The sequence below is a fragment of the Schistocerca piceifrons genome, chromosome 3, assembly GCF_021461385.2.
Source record: "Schistocerca piceifrons isolate TAMUIC-IGC-003096 chromosome 3, iqSchPice1.1, whole genome shotgun sequence".
Taxonomy (NCBI): Eukaryota; Metazoa; Arthropoda; class Insecta; order Orthoptera; family Acrididae; genus Schistocerca; species Schistocerca piceifrons.
This window is the reverse complement of record NC_060140.1, coordinates 779,759,629-779,779,493: the sequence shown is the minus strand read 5'-3', so window position 1 is coordinate 779,779,493 and position 19,865 is coordinate 779,759,629. Positions and strand designations below refer to the sequence as shown.

General features: G+C 39.0%; 1 protein-coding gene across 1 annotated transcript in view; it reads left to right on the top strand.

Moving 5' to 3' along the window:
* LOC124787764 (Werner syndrome ATP-dependent helicase-like) overlaps positions 1 to 19,865 on the top strand; it is a 247,402-nt gene that overhangs the window by 127,147 nt on the left and 100,390 nt on the right. Inside the window, exons 7-10 of the mRNA XM_047254645.1 lie at positions 9,461 to 9,598; positions 9,786 to 9,921; positions 15,004 to 15,186; positions 15,274 to 15,512. Coding sequence (XP_047110601.1) covers positions 9,461 to 9,598; positions 9,786 to 9,921; positions 15,004 to 15,186; positions 15,274 to 15,512 — 696 coding nt within the window. The remainder of the gene's footprint in view (positions 1 to 9,460; positions 9,599 to 9,785; positions 9,922 to 15,003; positions 15,187 to 15,273; positions 15,513 to 19,865) is intronic.

Sequence of the window (19,865 nt, the reverse complement as noted above, 5' to 3'; positions counted from 1 at the left end):
CTCACTATAGAAGAAAGAAAAGGAATCTGCTTTTATCATTCTTCTTGCAGACGTAGGTACCACCACTGTTTTGTTCAACTAAAGTGATTATCTGCCAGAAGGCATCCGACAACTAACTGCCTGACTCCTCTGCCTTCAAGCTCTGCCACAGTTATCCCATCCCAGTAGTCCAGCATGACCTCCAATCTCTTCTCAAATCATTAGGTCCATCTTAGAATCCATGCCCTTAATCCATCTCCTTCCCCACCCCAACCATCTCTTGCACATCCACCTTCTACATGCTTTCCAAAATCCATAAATCGAACAATGGTGACTGCCTCACTATTGCTGATTACTGAGCTTCTACCAAAAGACTCTGGCTTCTTCTTGACCAACACCAAAGCCTAGTTTCCCATATCAAAGACATAAACCACTTCCTTCACCAACTGTGAACTGTCCCCATCCCATCACATCTTGGGTCCCTACTTGTCACTGTTTACATCATCTTCTTATACATCTACATACTCCATGCTCATTTTGCTGTCATCAAGTACTACCTCTCCCTGTGTCCTATCAACTCCAAACAAAGTGCCTCATACCTTACACTCTTAATAAACTGCATACTTACACACAACTACACACACTACACCTAAAAAAAACAGCATCCTTACAGAGAACTATTACTCCTTTGACGAGATGATATACATACAAACAAATCCACAGCACAGCAACAGACACTTGCTTGGCACCTTCCTATGCCAGTATGTTCATGGATAATCTAGAAGAAGTCCTCCGAGCTGCTCAAAATCTCCAAGCCCTTCTCTGGTTTGGGTACATAGGATATGTCTTCATGATTTGGACCCAGGGCCAAGATACCTGATCTTCAGTTCTCCATGGACTTAACAACCGTCCCTTCCATGCACTTCCCCTCGTCCTCAGCCCAGCATCCTATCTTTCTGAAAGTTGACCTCCACTCCACTGCTGGTTCCATCCAAACCTCTTGTCTGTGTCAAGTCCACCATCTATTTTGACAGCGGTTGTCCCTTTCATACTAAAAAGTCTCTCCCATGTTGTCTGACCACCCATGGGCAACAGATCTGCAGTAATGAACAACCCCTTACCCAGTATGCTGGATGTCTTATAAAGTTCTTCACATCATCCCCCCTCCCCCAAACTTAGTCTGCAAACAGATTTCCCGTGCCATATCCATACACACCCCTAACCCTCTGACTACTCTCCAACAGAGCTCCTTGTCATCAGCCTGTATCATTTTGAAATGGATCAACTTTTCCATACCCCCACTATGAGTTTGAGTACTTATCATTGTGCTTATAAATAAGGAACATCCTACCCACATTACATCCCATCACTCCCAAGTCTGTACTGAACACCAACTCAATCTACAAAACATTCTAGTCCTCTGGCCATACATACTCTCAACCCATTGCCTTATTCATTATACCCTTGCAGAAGGCTCAGGAGCAAGACCTATCCGATGGACTCACCCAGCACATCCTATCGCAGTCATGACACATATATATCCTAGTTAAGGCAAGGCCACCTTTGAAGACAGTCATATCATATACCAGCCCTGCTGTAATTTCTGCACTGCATTTTATGTGGACAGTCACTCACAATCCCAGACAACATCAAACAAGTGCAATAAATACTTGGGAGCTGTCTTTGAGAATGGTAGCAGAATAGTTTAAAATAAGCAAAGAAGGTGTAAGCACTGTTATACGTGAACATTTAGAGGCAACAATAATATCCAAAAATGTGTGGCCAAGTTGGCTCCACAACAAGTGTTTGCTGGCAGTTTCGCAGTTTCCAATAGCCTTTCAACTAATATTAGAAGTGTGCTGTAGCTACTGGTGATTACTTTGAAGATCAGTAAATGTATTTTGTTTGTAACTCATTTCGTTTATTTTGCGTGACATTCACAAACTTTTCAGGTGCATCTTGTATGTATATTCTGTAGCTGTGAAGAAGGATTCATCCAAAAGCTAGTAGCATTATAACTGTTGTTTACATGCCTATTGATAACTCAGCACCTCAGTTGTTCAGTAACACATTTAATCCTGAAATTATTAATTAAGATATAACACTGATATTCTAATAATGACAATGTCAGTTGATTTGGTATCAGAATACCAGTCTCATCTAAGATGGCCTCCCTGAGGAGGTGCAAATTGCTATTGCTCCAATTAGACACTAACTATCAAATGAAAATAATACACAATGTATGATGTCATGATTTAAGCAGTGGATAGTACCAAATGATATATAGTGGGAATGAATTTGTAACCACTGTGAAAGATTCACAGTGCTACTGCAGAAGTTATGACATGTGTAACGTAGATTTCTCTGTATATGTGCTCTCTGTGTAAGTCTTCAAAATAGTAGCAAATTAAAACATTGTGAATTGTGGTATGAATGAGTTGCATAGCATTTTTATTTTATGTTAATTAATTTAGTGTCTTGTAGCCTAATGCAGTGGTTAGAGCCCAGTAGTTCATTTGTGTTCTGTGCATCTTCATTTGAACATACACAACAATTTCCTAGTTGATAACATGCCCAAATTATTACTACCAGAGGTATATCTACACACAGCTAAAAAAAATTAGAGGCACATTTTAAACACATGTATTATTTTTTAGGAATGTTTGGAATGAAACACACTTTTGTTCTGGAAAATGGAACCTTTTTTAACAGAAATGTACATATCCTCTTCTTTTCTCACCTCACATGTTGGTGTTATGATGAGAAATTCAACACACTGTTGTAAACAAAATTGGAAACTCCTTCATTTAAGTCACATAATGCCCCGAAGTACTGACCAACCAAAGGTCAGTTTCTGGCTGAAGCCAAAGCCGATTAATTGGCTATCACCCTAATCTTCAGTCGAAGCCGAAGCTTTAATAGCCCCAAGAAATTCCGTTCAAGATTGGCAAAATGTGAATAAGATAATTTTTTTTTTTTAAATATAATATAAACAATTTAATGAGATTATTAATATTATCTTGCAGCCTGTCAGAAATAACAACACTTTGAAATAAAGTCACTTATAATATTTATTTACTTAAAAAAGTACTTGAACAATTACAACTGGAAAAATACATGATAATAGCCAAATGAATGTTAAATTTCCATTTGATACCTATCAATGAAAAATAACTAATAATCAAAGTTAAACAATCTCATGTTGTAAGCTAAGAATAGTAATTATCCACATTTTCACCAATGAAGTTAGATTGCCTGTCCGCATATGTCTGTCCTGCTGCACTGAACAATTGTTCACTAGGAACACTAGTAAGAGGAGCAGATAAGTATTTCAGTGCAATTGGGCATAGATAAGTATATGGACTAGAAGCTCAATATTCATAAATATCAGCATTCCCCAGAAGCAAAGGTTCTTTTAAAAAAACGTGTTAAATGTTCTTCAAAAGGAGGACAGTGCCTTTTCAAATACAACTCGTTACCACTTGTGACAGGCAACATAAGTTTATTGTGTGAATCTCATAAATCATAATCAGTTTTTTGAGGATGCATCTGACATTGAACAGCAACATCTAAGCTCATCAATATCTACGTCCATAGGGGCTGTTCGACATGACAGAGACTTATTCTGTCATAGAAATGATAATATTTCAGTCTTCGTGTTTTCAGTTTCATCTTTAGTCAAATACTTCATTTTAAAATGGGGATCTATTAGAGTTTTGAAGATACTGATGAAGAGCTGCTTGAAATTTGATGTGTTGCTTGATGAAAGCACTTAAGTATTATCATACAGCAGATTATTTGTTCCCATACTTCTGCAGTTGCAACTATTATCCCACCACATTCTGCCATGTAAAGGCTGATAGCAGTTTTTTGTTCAATGAGTCTTTCCAACATTAAATAAGTGCTGTTCCAGTGGTTTTCGGCATCAAGAATCAAAATGTGTTCGGATAAGTCGCATGTTTCTTGAAACTTGTTTAAATATCAGGAAGCTTGTTCACTTCCTTTAAAATGTCCTACAATTTTGTGACAATTTTTTTTACTATATCAATTACAGCAGCTTCTTTGAATATAACATAATGAAAAACTAGCTGCAGTGTGTGAGCTATACATCCAATATAAGCAAAGTTTCCTTAACACATGGCTGCTTGCAAATTAAAAGTCTTGTCGCAGATATCCATGCAATTTTATTTGTTGAATTAAATTCAACAATAATTTGGTTAAGTTTCTCTGAAACCTTGTTCCAAGACGCTGTCTGTCAGTATAACTTTTTCATTTGGGGCCTTAAATGAAATGGGCTGTGCAACCCAACATTGAGCATGTCTTTGCTGGATTGCTCCTTATGTCAGTGATAAAGCATACCCATTCAGCCTTTTCTAAAAACCGTACAATTTTACCTTGTATGTTTTTGTACATTGATGGCATTAAAGTCTTTCTCAAGTATTTCTCAGACTTTTTCCTGTATCTGGATGTAGTGTCAGGGTCAATCAAATTGAGCCTATGAAATGCATCTCCCTCAACAACATCGTATGGCAGAATGTCATCGATAGTGAGTTCCATAATACCTGTATCGATTTGCAACAGTATTGGATGTTTATCAGGCCAAAGTGGAGCTACTTTTTTCTCAATTATATCCGGTAAAGTAGATTGTTTGACTACCATTTTGTCTTGCAAAAAGTTAAATGTCTCTGGCTCAATGATTTTCTTTTTTTTTTTTTTTTTTTTGTAAGTCACTACCAAGTGATAGTGATCTACTACATACTTTACAAAGTGCTTTCAAATTGTTTTTCCAAAAATGTTCCCAGATGGGATTTAGTCTCGCAGAAGCGATTATGTACCTGAAAGAGAAGACAATAAACAAATAAATCTTTCAACAATCGCACCAACCATCGCTGGCCCGAAACTAAGCTGAAGCTTGTACTGTGGTGACTAGACAGCATAATAAACATACTTAAATACAAAGAAAACTCTATGCTACTGGTATAAATGCTTGTGCTCATCACACCATATTTACCCCTGGGATTCGAACCCACAACCGCTTGGTATAGTTGTTTGGAACGTGAACCGCTGGATATGAGAGGCGACGAATATGAACTTTTTACTAATTAAGAAATTAATCCTTGCATGTATAAGGGTATGTTCACAGTGCAACCGACATTGGTCTTCAGATTATTTTAGACAGACGTCAATCGCTATTGTCAACCGATTAGGTGGTCACAGTGCTTCCGACCGTATTGGTCGATTACATGGGTTTCCCTATTTTCGTTTCACATCAGTGAATGTGGTCTACGAAATGGATATTTCACTAATTTTCTTAGCACATTTTACAGTAAAATACAGATTAATAAAGACAAGGCAATTCACAATGGCTAAGTTAGTCGTACTAGAACGAAAAGTGGAAAATCTTGTGTGCCGTTTCAACATCTCTAAAATTATAAATTTATTTTCATTACTTATATCATTTTTTTGTTATTACTTTTCTGGACTGTCTGTTGTGGCAGGAGGTGCCTATATGTCTTGCAGATTTATTGTTTGTTCTAAAAGTCTCACAAACAGCAGCCTGCACTGTTGAAACAAATACACTCCCCCACCCCCCCCCCCCCCCCCCCCCCCAAAAAAAAATTAAATATGTGAGGCGAACAAATAAGCCATTTTACCTACTGCTCAAACAATCTGACTAAATAAAAAGTTGTAAGACTTCAGCATCTACAGTCTTTGACGCATAAATATGTAAAGACGAAGAAAAACAGAACTTCATATTTTGGTTCTAGAATTATATAGAGCAGTGGAACATGCAACATAACAAGTATTTGTCAGATAAAAGCCCTCTTCTAACCAAATAAATGCTCTTTGGTTTAAAATTAACAATTTCTTCATTAGTTTGCAGATGACTTGTCGTATTAGGACTTAAAACTCTTCATTCCTGAAGACAACAATGACGTAAGATCCTAACTTTTCAATACATAAATGTAAAGGGACACAAGAAGAATATTTTGAACAGCTTGTACATACAAATGCATTTATTTTCAGTAATTAAATAGAATATAGAGGCCTGCTGACAATTGCAGAATAGTGATGAACATATGATGAAATACATGGAAAATTGTGATTCCAAAAAGCAGCACAAATCATTGTTTCTTTAGTGTCAGGGTGAACAGCAAGATACAAATATCTTTGACCTTAAAGTGTAAATAAAAATGTGTAATTGTGTAGTTCTTGTGCGCCAGTGTATGCCTCTGTGCATGCTATTATATCTCGAAGACCTGTGAATGTCTAGTGCCAACAACAAGTGCCAGCCACATGAAAAGTCGTAACATGTAGAATATCTGTCTGTATATTTTCTAGTAGAGATTAGGCAGAGTCCTTTTTGAGATCAGTTTCAGTGAAAATTAATAAAAAAACAACCCTCATGCAAAATGCTTCTCCATAATCTAACCTTATCCCATTGCTTGTTCCTCACATTAGCCTTGTGAAAAATTGGAACAGTATAAATACTAATGTTTCTTTTTCTGATAAAGGTTAAACAGGGTACTTTTTGACATTTGTTTTTAAAAATTCCAAAAGGAAGACACACACACACACACACACACACACACACACACACACACACACACACAGTCTTTCAAATATTATTCCTTCTTTGTCATTGTTGCTGGTAACAAGCAAATATGGTGCGTGTTGAAACAATCCAAATGAACATGTCCAACTTCAAGATCGCATGCATATAAACCTAACAAATATACCTTGTAAAGCTTTTCTAGTTCCCTGAGCTGAGGGGGATACGAGGCCAGGTATAGCAAAACTGTGCGTTGAACTCTCTTCATTATAGAGTTGCGCACTGCAAATTGCTTTCATTGGCAGCAGTGCTTAGAGATATGGAACATTCCAGATTCTACCAGTGAGCTCCGAGAAGAACTGAGGGAACCAGAAAAACTTCCCAGAGTATAGTGCTATTCACATACTCATTCTGCTCTTTCTTTCGGTCAGATAAAAATTTTCACAACCATATGACAAAATATCAAAGTAGATAATCTAATTTGTATGTGAACTGGTATGTACTAGCGGTGGCGGCCGACTGACACAGCACAGTATGGGCCAAGTATGTGGGGGGGGGGGGGGGGGGGGGGGTTTGCAATGTCACAATGGGGACCCATCCCACAGTTCTAACAGTTGGTTCAATTTCAGCACTTGCTAGAAACCTTCAGCTTCAGCCAAAACTTTGGCAGATTTTGTCCGAAGCCGAAGCTGAAGCAAAAAGTACAGTCAGACACTACCCAAAAAGGAACATTTCAATATCTGGTAGGCCCTCCATTTGCCCATATTACTCCCTCGCATCTTCAGGGCATGCTCCTGATAAATCTGCGAACATTTTCGTGTGGAATTTTTTTCCCACTCCTTAATAAGGACCTCTGCGATGTGTTCAAGAGACAGAACTTGCTCAAAGTGGACTGTCCAGCATTTCGCCTAAATGCTCAATAGGACTGAGGTCAGGACTGAGAGCAGGCCAGTCTAATGTTTGAATCACAAGCTCCTGTAACATTTCTGTGGTGACTACTACTGAATGTGCCCTCACGTTGTCTTATTGCAGTAGAAACTGGGGATCCATTACAATTGCAGTGGGTATAGCATGACCCAGTACAATCTTGTTGAAGTACCTCTGAGCATCAAGTTGGTCTCTGAGTGTCTGAAGGTCCAATTGGCCATCACTTGTGATGCCATCCCACCCATGAATGAGCTGCAGCCAAATATTTCCTTTCCTGGACTGCTGCTTCATTATAACATTCACCGTGAGGATATACACGTATACATCCTGTTTTAAATGAAAGCAGAACTTGTCCATAAACAGTACATTGCACCAGTGACGCAGCTGCCCTTGCATACGTTCCTCAGCAAATTGAAGTCAATCTCTCATGGGCTGAATAGTTAACCAAGGAGTGTGATGAGGTCTTGTTGATTTTAAATCAACCTCTCGGAGTCTGTTGAGTGTTGTTTGGTCACTAACACTGCAACCAGTTGCTGCTCTTATATCATTTTGTAGTTGCTGGGGAGTCGTCGTGTGCTGGTGGAGAGAACATTTAACCACATATTGGTCATCTCTGGCCAATGTTTTCTATTTCCCATGGCTTTCTTATGTATGTAACAATTTCACAAAATCGTTTCCAAACCCTCCAAACAATAGATGAAGCCACATTAAGCTCTGTACACACTGCACGAATAGTCCAAACTTTCTGCAGTAATGTCACCGCCCAAACACATTCTGCCTGAGCCAGATGCCTCATGTTAACTGATTAAGTATGCATAAATAGTATAGAGACAACCTTATTGCGTACACTCACTAGATAACAGAGTGAGGCATTGCTCGTCTATTTCACTCTTAGGCATAGCATGATAATTTTGAATACTGCCACTAAGCTGTGGGTTTCAAACGTGTTGTGGAAGATTGTTTTCATTATTAAAACATGTCAGAAGACTTAAGATCAACAGTAATTATCTTAATCACAGACTATATACATGGTACACTCAGTCAGATTCTTGTCACTCTACACTGTTTTGAACAGTGAATATAGGATGATTCTAAAAGGACTTTATAACTTCACTTACATACAGAATTTTATTGATACAACTTTGACATGTAGTTAAGGTGTCATCTTGTAACAAAATTTTCATTGACTTATTGTTGTACTACTGAGTCCTGCCACTAGTAAAGACATAAAATTGAAAATCAAAGTGGCAGACTTCACAGGATCTGAATAAGCTTGTTACATGTTTTGGATGAAAGAAACAAAGGTAAATTTAAATTCCATACCAATTACAATAAGCAAGCTCCTAGTTGGTCTACAATTTACTCCTGGCAGCAGAATTTCATTCAAACTGGTTGTAACACTCGACATAACAAATCTCACTCGACATAACAAATCTCCAGGCCACCTACAAGTTTACAAGCTTCTCAGGCTGTCGTCAAGAGAGAGAGAGAGAGAGAGAGAGAAGAGAGAGAGAGAGAGAGAGAGAGAGTTTTGTTCGCAGTCCCAGGAAATTAACACACTGTGCATCGTGAAAGGTTGGAGTTCCTCAATCAATTGTCTGGAGATTGTTACAAAAAAGATCGCACATGAACCCATACAGACTAACATTGCAGAAGTGTCACCAGATATACTGAATTAAATATGGTAAGAAATTAACTTCAGATGGACTTTGGTGTATGGCCAATGGCAGTTACATTTAGCCAAAATGAAAGTGAATGTATGGAATGAGACCTTCAGTATTTTGGTACCAGTTGACACCTCTGCCATGTTTATAAGCCTTCTCGATAAAATTCTGTGTGTAAGTAAATTTCTAAAGTCTTTTCAGAATCACATTGTAAATACAGTCAACATCATCTATATTGCTTGATGATGATGATAATAATTTAACATATTTTAATTCACCTACAAAACCTGTGTAAAAGTGTACCAATACAAATAATATCTTTGCCTCAATCTTTTAGCTGAAGGTCTAAGTTGTGGAGTGTACCATGCAGGCTTATCATTGGAGACAAGGAAACGGATTCACACAGATTTCATTAATGATCAGTTGCAAGCTGTTATAGCTACTGTGGCATTTGGAATGGGAATCAACAAACCTGGTGAGTAGTATTTCTCTCTCTCTCTCTCTCTCTCTCTCTCTCTCTCTCTCTCTCTCTCTCTCTCTCTTTCTCTCTCTTTTCCGCCATTCTCATTTCCATCTCTATCTGTGTGCTTTACATTTTATGTTTTATGTATTGTTATATTTAACTATAAATGTAATTTATTTGTTTATAATTTTTTCAACAGATGTCAGAAATGTAATTCATTATGGTGCTCCTAAGGACATAGAGTCATTTTACCAGGAAGTGGGACGTGCTGGGAGAGACGGAGAACCATCAAAATGCCACTGCTTTTTTCAGAACTCAGACTTCCAGCTTAACCGGTTAGCTATACAACTTGTTATAGTCTGTCGTGATGACTCGGAACATTAAACATACATATGAATTGAAAGCAGCTGTATTCTGAAATCTTAAGAAACTGTTAATGTTTCCATAGCCTCAATACTGTTACTTTTCTATGCAGAGCAAAACATGTGAAATAAAATGCAGAATAAAACAGAAAGTGGTAAATGAATCAGGGCCAATACTCAGAATGGGTTCTCAAAGTTAGAGTTATGTATTTGTGTATTACTCGTTGTCTTTGTTTCAACCTGTCTATCACTTCCCCAGGTGAACATTACATACAGTGCTTATATTTCCTGCCACTCTGCTGAATGAAAAAGTGCCCTTGTGTTCATATTACTATGACTGTGAAAGAAAACAAACATTCTGTAAGTTTATACTCTAATCGTATCTCTTAAATTGGGAAAAAAATGTACTCTTCTTAACATCAGTTAAAATTAGTAATGCTGCACAAAAGTACTTGTGGAGGTATACAGAAAAACAAAAATAGCTGAATCTAGGCATATAAAGCACACAAACGAAACTGGGACCTTACAAGTAGGACGATGCTGATTATGTATTTGGAGTAGTGGCCATAGCTGCAGGCAAGAGCCGGGTCCTTCAGTAAGAATGCATGCTGCAATGCAGAGGGCAGCTCCTGGTCCTATAAGTACAGGGCTATTACAAATGATTGAAGCGATTTCATAAATTCACTGTAGCTCCATTCATTGACATATGGTCACGACACACTACAGATATGTAGAAAAACTCATAAAGTTTTGTTCGGCTGAAGCCGCACTTCAGTCTGACAGATAACCAACAAGTATTTAAGAAGAAATTAAAAGAATTTCTGAATGACAGCTCCTTCTACTCCATAGAGGAATTTTTAGATATAAATTAAGAAAAAAAAAGAAAAAAAAATATTTAAAAAATAAAAAAAATAAAAATAAAAAATAAAGAAAAACAAAAAACACAAAAATAAAGTTGTTATATTAACTTAAGTATGTTGTTAAATTAACCTAATTATGTTGTTAAATTAACCTAATTATGTCATGTATTAGAAAATTCGACTCGTTCCACATCATTACGAAATATCGTATTCATGATCCATGGAACTAGTATTAATCTAATCTAATCTAATCAGGTTTCTGCCGCCAAAGCGCTCGAGAGCACAGTGAGACAAAATGGCGACAGAAGCCGAGAAAGCGTATGTCGTGCTTGAAATGCACTCACATCAGTCAGTCATAACAGTGCAACGACACTTCAGGATGAAGTTCAACAAAGATCCACCAACTGCTAACTCCATTCGGCGATGGTATGCGCAGTTTAAAGCTTCTGGATGCCTCTGTAAGGGGAAATCAACGGGTCAGCCTGCAGTGAGCGAAGAAACTGTTGAACGCGTGCGGGCAAGTTTCACGCGTAGCCCGCGGAAGTCGACGAATAAAGCAAGCAGGGAGCTAAATGTACCACAGGATGGTGCTCCACCGCACTTCCATCATGATGTTCGGCATTTCTTAAACAGGAGATTGGAAAACCAATGGATCGGTTGTGGTGGAGATCATGATCAGCAATTCATGTCATGGCCTCCACGCTCTCCCGACTTAACCCCATGCAATTTCTTTCTGGTGGGTTATGTGAAAGATTCAGTGTTTAAACCCCCTCTACCAAGAAACGTGCCAGAACTGCGAGCTCGCATCAACGATGCTTTCGAACTCATTGATGGGGACATGCTGCGCTGAGTGTGAGAGGAACTTGATTATCGGCTTGATGTCTGCCGAATCACTAAAGGGGCACATATCGAACATTTGTGATTGCCTAAAAAAACTTTTTGAGTTTTTGTATGTGTGTGCAAAGCATTGTGAAAATATCTCAAATAATAAAGTTATTGTAGAGCTGTGAAATCGCTTCAATCATTTGTAATAACCCCGTAGAGTGCCAGTCTCAACTGGCAATTGCATAAAATTTATCAAGGTTCTTCTCATTTACTGGTGTTGTGACTACCACATCACTGTCCTTTTCCATACACACCTTGACTTTTGACCTGTAAGGTGACTGGTGAACTGGAAGTGACGAAGATAATGACTGTCGTTGAGGTTATAGGAGGAGGTGAAGTGGAACACATGAAGTGGTGTCTGTTATCAGAGACCATTGCTTGGTGTACGTAATTCTTCTAATTAACCCCTTCTGCAGTCACAGATGACACCCGCATGAATTGTGGGACATATTACAGAGCTTCCACTACAGTGAGCCAGAAGTGTGCAGGATATCATTACGTGTTCTGTTGGTGTTGCTCTGAGATGAGGTTCAGAAACAGCACTGGCAGATCATTATTTTTGTGGATATCTCTCATTGCAAATTGTCTAAGGCCTTGAGTCATACTGGTGAAAGAATGACAATCTTGCACCTTCTGCTGAAGGAGGGGTATGCTGTTACTGATTTGTAAGAGATGGTGATCATAAAAGAACCAGCAGAACAGATACATTTGACTGAAGCTCTAAGAAATGTAACAAGAACAACTGTAGGTATGTCACAGGCTCTGCATCACTGCTGTTGCATTCTCAGTGAGTTGAATCGTGATGACATCTTTGTGGATTGTACTCATTTTGAAGGAGAACTGCTCCACTTTCTGCAGGATCTTCACTCTTTTTCCCTACTCAAATTCACTTCTTCATTCATTTCTAAATCCAAAGCCACTCTGTTTATGTTACTCCTCTTGTGACCGAGTAGCGGGAAAGCCCTAAATGTCTCAATACATCACTCTCAACTAAAAGCCCTGCGAGGACCTCCTCACTTGAGCAGTGCATCTGTGTGGTGAAGCCAAGTGTGCGGCACTCTTTCCCCATCCATGTGGCACAGCATCAGTTGCTTTCACTAGGCGAGCTCTCATGAAATGTGGCCAATAGGAATGTGCCCAGTTCCAGTGGCTGAGGAAGCATGTCTGTTTGCTATGCCACAACATAGCGTGTGCCCTATGGAAGAGCATAAAGCCTGCACACACTGGAGCTTTGCGCTCTTTGCATATCCCTGTGCTACCTGCTATGAAAGCCGTGCAAGTGACTGTGTCATTAGGCAAGGTAGTGCTGATCATCCTCCTAAACTTTCGCCAAGCTGTGTGATGTGTATTCACCCTTTCTCTCACACGACACAGCTGAGTGGACTCCATATAAAAAAGGCATGCACTTGCAGTGCCCTCATCCTCATTCCCCAAGATTCCTCCCGTAAGGACCATTGTCTCCTGTCATTGCCCTTGTGGTCCACTGTCTCCTTTCGTTGCCCTCCTAACTTCCAACTCATCCTTGCCAAACCATATAATGTTCCTAGAACATCCTTACTGTAAGATCCTACCCCTACAATCACTATCATTATGAGAACTTCCTTCCCTCTCAACCCACTACTACATATTTCAGTTCCAACATTAGTAAATTGTACTTCAAAGGTGGATCAACATGTGAAACAGATGTTGTTGTTTGACAGCTAACATGTATTCACTTCAAGGCTTTTTATGTAGGAATGACCCGTACTAAACTGGATAAGCAAATAAATGGATGCATAGGAACCTTCTGCTTCCCAGGCTCCTACTACCAAGGTATTGAGCATAATATTACCACATGACACTTAGGAGAATGGCAGTTGCAACGTTCCATGCATCCACATTACATGTTGCTCTGTGGCACACACAGGCATCCTCTTTTACTTCCAGTTTAAACAGAAATGAATGAAACTTTTTTCTTTGGTAAAAGGATGATACAAAACCAGTGTCAGTTTAGGTGCCTATCAGAAAAAAATGCAATATAATGATTTTGTCAAATAAGGTTGTGTGTGTCGCTCTCCAAAAAATTATCATATATTTTATCTCTCTTATTTTTAACCATACAATACAGATCCTGAGCATGCTGTACGATATGGCTCTAGGAACCTGAGGGGTGACTACAGAATGCATTTCACTTAAACCATTCCCATCCATTACTAGTTTTGTTGAACTTGGCCTATGCTTGAACATGCCACTCTACTATGTTTAGCTCTGTTAACAAGTCCACCTGTTTTATCTTCATTGCTAGAATCACTCTACTATTCATCCCCCAGTCCCCTCCCTCGCTTACCCTCAACCTGCCTATAGACCTTGCCCCTTTCTCTTTCCCTCCAAATATGTTTGTCTGTTCTTCTACTGCCTCCAAACCTCACTCACTGCCTCCCCACTTCCGATCCCCATCACCCTACCACAGCCTCTGCCCTACTGTCACCCTCCTGTTGCCTGCGCACCTCTGTTGCCCTCCTGTTGCCTGCGCACCTCTGTTGCCCTCCTGTTGCCTGCGCCCCTCTGTCGCCCTCCTGTTGCCTGCGCCCCTCTGTCGCCCTCGTGTTGCCTGCGCCCCTCTGTCGCCCTCGTGTTGCCTGCGCCCCTCTGTCGCCCTCCTGTTGCCTGCGCCCCCCTGCCGCCCTCCTGTTGCCTGCGCCCCCCTGCCGCCCTCCTGTTGCCTGCGCCCCCCTGCCGCCCTCCTGTTGCCTGCGCCCCCCTGCCGCCCTCGCGCTGTCTCCGGCCTCATGCTCTCTCTGCCTCCCTCCGCCGCCCTCGCGCTGCCTCCACCACTCAGTCACAGGGCACAGTGCCTACCATTGTACTATCTTTGACCTTCTACTGTGTGCCTTTCATCTTTTTCTCTCCTTATTCGGTACACATCGTCCGTCTAAACTTTTTTATGTGTAACTTGTCCTTTCTCTCCAACTTTCTCCAACCTATCCTTTTTTCTTTTCTGGGGAAAGATCTAAGTTTTTTAAGCTGGGTGTTACGTTTTCTACTTTTAAATGTATCTACTTCCAGTACTCACTATTTCACTACCTGAAGGAAACCACTACGTAGCCATTCTGCTACTCTATGGTTTTAACTTTTATCAAGGATTTTGCTTTTGATACACTGCATGTAAAAAGTAATCCCACATATATGCCACTGAATTTTATTGCTTTCACAATCACAGATCAGTACTGTATTGAGCGATTTGCAATTGTAAGGTTAGATGAATATACTGAAATCAGAATAAGATGTTTGTTATGTCTTTTGGTTTAATGAAGTTTGTTTTTCTAAACAGATCTCTCTTAATGGGCATCAGTGGGGAGAACCAGAAACATCGACTCCACATGGCACAGGAAATGGAGAGGTACTTGTACTCTACAGACTGTAGACGAAAGCTGCTCCTTTCACATTTCCAGGATGACTCATCTGAAGCATTAAGAATTGATTCTAGTGTGTGCTGTGATAACTGCATTCGCAGGTAGGTTGACTCTTCCTCTAATTGTGACCATACAATTTTAGTGTTATGTCTCATTTTGTTAACATTGTTCCACTATATTTTTCCCAGGAAAATACCAGGCAACAATGATCAGTACGATGGCGTTGAGACAGATGGCACTATAGAAGTGGCCAAAGAGGCACATTTGTTAATGGGAGCAGTGGAGGCCATGTCAGGCAGATTTGGCCTTGCAAAATACATATTGATGTTGCGTGGATCAACATCTTCCAAACTCCCCCCTGCTGCTGTGAAACATAAGTTGAATGGCTGTGGAAAACACAAACCTGATGCTTGGTGGAGAGCATTAGGTACACAAAATTGGAAAAAAAACTGGAACTGTGTAAAAGTGGCATAACGTCTTTAGTACTGCTACAGTTTTTCAAGGGCAAGACAATATGCAGATGTTTCATCACGTGTTGCTATGTGCTGGTTATATCGGAGTATTTTTAGATGGGCTGATTGTGAGCGGGTGTTTAATACTTTTCCTCATTTCTTTGGTGTTTGTTTGTCTTTTGCTCAGCTTTCTCAGTTTATATTTTCATCTTCTTATAGTCTTACATAGTCATCATCGAATCCATATATCAGAGAGAGTGCAGTGGGTGGGAAATGTTCATGCATTGCAGCCCATTAATTACTCACAAATTCCTAACTTAAATTTAGGTGAATAATTATAACTGATATTAAGATAATCCACCACATGAAGTATAACTACATATTAAAAAATTATTACTAAATCTACCTACATCTAATCTGCATACTGCTGTACAGTAGATATGAAAAATACTTCACATCATTTTAATCTTGTTTGCCTTGCAAATTGAGGGAAGAAAATGTGTTCTGCATAAGACTATTTAAAGGTCCTAGCCCCTCCCATCCTCTCTGTAAGTTCATTAAGCAGAAATACAACAGAGGAATGCAGTTGTTTTGCATTCTGTCTGATATATAGGTTTTGTAAACATATATGTTAGTCTGTATATGTGGTGTCTGTTTTATCGGACATGTCCGAGAGAAGACACACCATTTTGACCCTGCAGCCATTATGAATCAAGATACAAAGACATTAATGACATTTAGCTGCTAGGGAGCATTGATTTACATCAATAGAAATTGTTGAAAATTTGTCCTGGATTTGGATTCGAAACCGGGTCTCCTGCTGACTAAATGTTACAGGATTCAAGTTAGCTTCTCGCTTCTGTAGAGAAAATATGGAGAAAGGAGGAGTTGCCACATTTGTCAAAAACTGTTTTAGTTTCAAGAATATTGATATTAATAAGTTTTGCTCAGAGCAGCACTTAGAAGCTTGTGCAACAGAAGTAGTACGAGGGTCATTCAATAAGTAATGCCTCACATTTTTTTTTCTCAGAACGTATTTGTTGTGAAGAGTCAGAATTTGGCGACAATATACATCAACATGTCTCGTCCATGTCCTGTTTTTCTACACAGTCTCCATCACATTCTATGGCCTTAAGAGTGGAAGAGTATGTATTCCTTGCTGGTAAAAGCTCTTGTCATGTAGTCATAGCCATGTTTTCACTGCATGACTGACACCCTTGTCATCTTCAAAAAGGCCTCTCTGTCAGTCTCAAAATACTCCAACAATTCAGATGAAATTGCCTTTCTGTGAATCTTGTGGTCTGCTGTGAGCATTCATGGAACCCATTGTGAGCACCTCTTTGAATATCCGAGAGCCTCAATCATTGCAGACGCACTTCCAATGCTGACTGACAACTGTAGAGCCAATTGGCGAGTTGTGATATGACAATCGGCATGAATAATGGCATCCGCACAATTCAGCATGTCTGGAACAGTGGCTGTGACAAGACGTCCGGAATGTGGCTGATCATGGAGCTCTGTTTCTGCATTTCCTGAAGCTGTAACTTTCTTTACCCGTTGCCCAACTATACTCCTATCAACTGCAGCATTGCCATACACTGCACACGCTTATGGATGTTCACCACAGTTTCTTTTCCTGCACACAGGAATTCAATAACAGCACACTGCTTGTAACTTGAGTCATATGTAGATGCTATTTTGACACTGTACTACAGCTCTGCCATCTGCCAGAAAGGTTTGAAACTTCATCGGTGCACAGAACAAACATCAAATGTGAAGCACGAACAAGGACATTTGTCTGTGTATATTAATGACTTTTTTTAAAAAAATGTAGGGCATTACGAATTAACCACCCTCGTATTCAATCATAAAAAAAGTCTGGAAGCTCTTTTGTCTCATCTCACAGTAAGAAACAAGGAAATAGTGATTGCTGGTGATTTTAATATGGATTTATTGAAAATCTCTGCCAGTGAACAATTATTGCAGTCAGTAACACTGCCATTCAATTTAGTTCATACTGTGAACTTTGCAACTCTGAGACTGGTATTGATAATATCTTTGTGGACAAATGTAGGGAAAAAAGTCTGACACAAAACCAATAGCAAATGGGTTATCTGATCGTAATGTGCAGCATCTTGTGTTAAATGGTGAAACTTGTCAGGATAAAAAAAATTAAATCTGAGTATAGGAGGGTAATAAATCAGTCAAAAATGGAGATTGCTCAAAGAGACAATACTTCAGACTCAAAATACAAAGCTTTCATTAATAAATTTACTTCCTCTTTTGAAAATTGTTTTCCCCTAAAGGTAACTCAAATCAAACAGAAGTCTAAAAACAAATAATGGATTACACAAGGAATAAAGATATCATATGGTACAAAAATGAGACTGTTTCTGCTATCTAGGAACAGCTCTGATTGTAATGCATTATGAAGAACACTGCAAAATGTTGAAGCAAATAATCCAGAAATCTAAGCAGCTTTATTAAGAGAAAAAGATAATTACATCAGGCAACAAAATAAAAACTGCATGGGATATAGTGAAGACAGAGAGAAATGGGACCAAAAAGGAGGAGGAACAGATAGCTGTAAAAAAAATAAATGAGTGCATGGTAACTAGTGCATGTAGTGTTGCAAACCTCTTAAACAAGTACTTTGTTTCTGTTACTGACAGGTTGGGCTTAAAAGGTTCAGTAAATAGTGCAATGGAATATCTGAGACCATTCTTCACAAATAACTTAAGTAAAATGGAAATGACACTCACGTCTCCCAGAGAAGTAGCATCCATCATAAAATCCTTAAAATCAAAGTATTCTAGTGGTTATGATAACACATCAATAAAGTTAAGCAATGAATGATCAAGTGAGTTTGAATTCTGTTTTAAGGTATTTATGTAATCAGTCTTTTATCAGAGGAACAATTCCACACAGACTAAAATATGCTGAAGTTAAGCCTCTTTACTGGAAGGGAGAGAAAGAGATACTATCAAACTATCAACCAGTTTCACTTTTGCAGGCTTTTGTAAAAATATTTCTGAAGGTTGTGTTCAAGCGTCTTCTTAAGCATTTCCTGCAAATGATATATTGTCCAAGTCACAGTTTGGGTTCTTTAAGGGCTCCAATCTAGAGAAGGCTATTTACAGATACAGTGAGAATGTACTTAATTCATTAGACAACAAATTAGAGGCTACTGGCATTTTCTGTGACCTGCCAAAAGCCTTTGACTCTGTGAATCACAGCATTCTCTTAAGTACATTAGAATATTATGGTGTCACCGGCAGTGCTGCGAAACGGTTTGAGTCTTATCTAACTAACAGGAAACAAAGGATGTCATTGTAAAATACCTTTGGAGTAAGCAGTCAGTATTCATATGATTGGGAATTAATTACATGTGGTGTTCCTCAGGGTTCCGTTTTGTGTCCGTTGTTTTTTCTTGTGAACATTAAAGACCTCTCATCTGTTACATTGCCAGATGTTTTTTCCCCCCAGATGATACAAACATTGCAATAAATGGAAAGTCAAGTACAGATTTAGAAATGGTTGCAAATAAAATTTTCATTGACATTGATAAACGGTTTAAAGCTAATTTACTGTCATTAAACTTTGAAAGGACCCAGCATATTCAGTTCAGAACTTGTAAGAGATTCCTTCCAGCATGCGTATAACATATGAAGACATGCTGATCAAAGAGATTGACAGTGTTAAATTTCTGGGATTGAAACTCGATAAAAAATTCAGTTTAGAAAGCATACCACAGAATTGCTGAAGCGCCCAAACAAGTCTGTATTTTCAGTGAGGATGATGTCAGATGTAGGAGGTATAAAAATGAAAAAACTTGCATACTTTGCTTGCTTTCATTCTGTTATGTCATGTGGTATCATATTCTGGAGTAACTCATCAAACCGAGTAAATGTTTTTAGCATGCAAAAGTGTGTAGTGAGACTCATTTGTGGTGTAAACTCAAGAACATCATGTAGAAACCTGTTCAAGGAACTTGGTATTCTAACCACTGCTTCTCAGTATGTGTATTCCTTAATGAAATTTGTTGCAAGTGATATGCCGCTATTTCCAACCAATAGCTCAGTTCATAGTATCAATGCTAGGAATAAGACCAGTATATAAAAGACCTAAAATCACTTACCTTGGTCCAAAAAGGTATCCAATATTCAGGAATACATATTTTCAATAAACTGCCAGCAACCATTAAAAACTTGGTTGCAAATAAAGTGCAGGGGAAACAGATTGTAACAATATTGTGAAAAGGAAAGTTGCTACTCACCATATAGCGGAGATGCTGAGTTACAGGTAGGCACAACGAAAAGACTGTAACA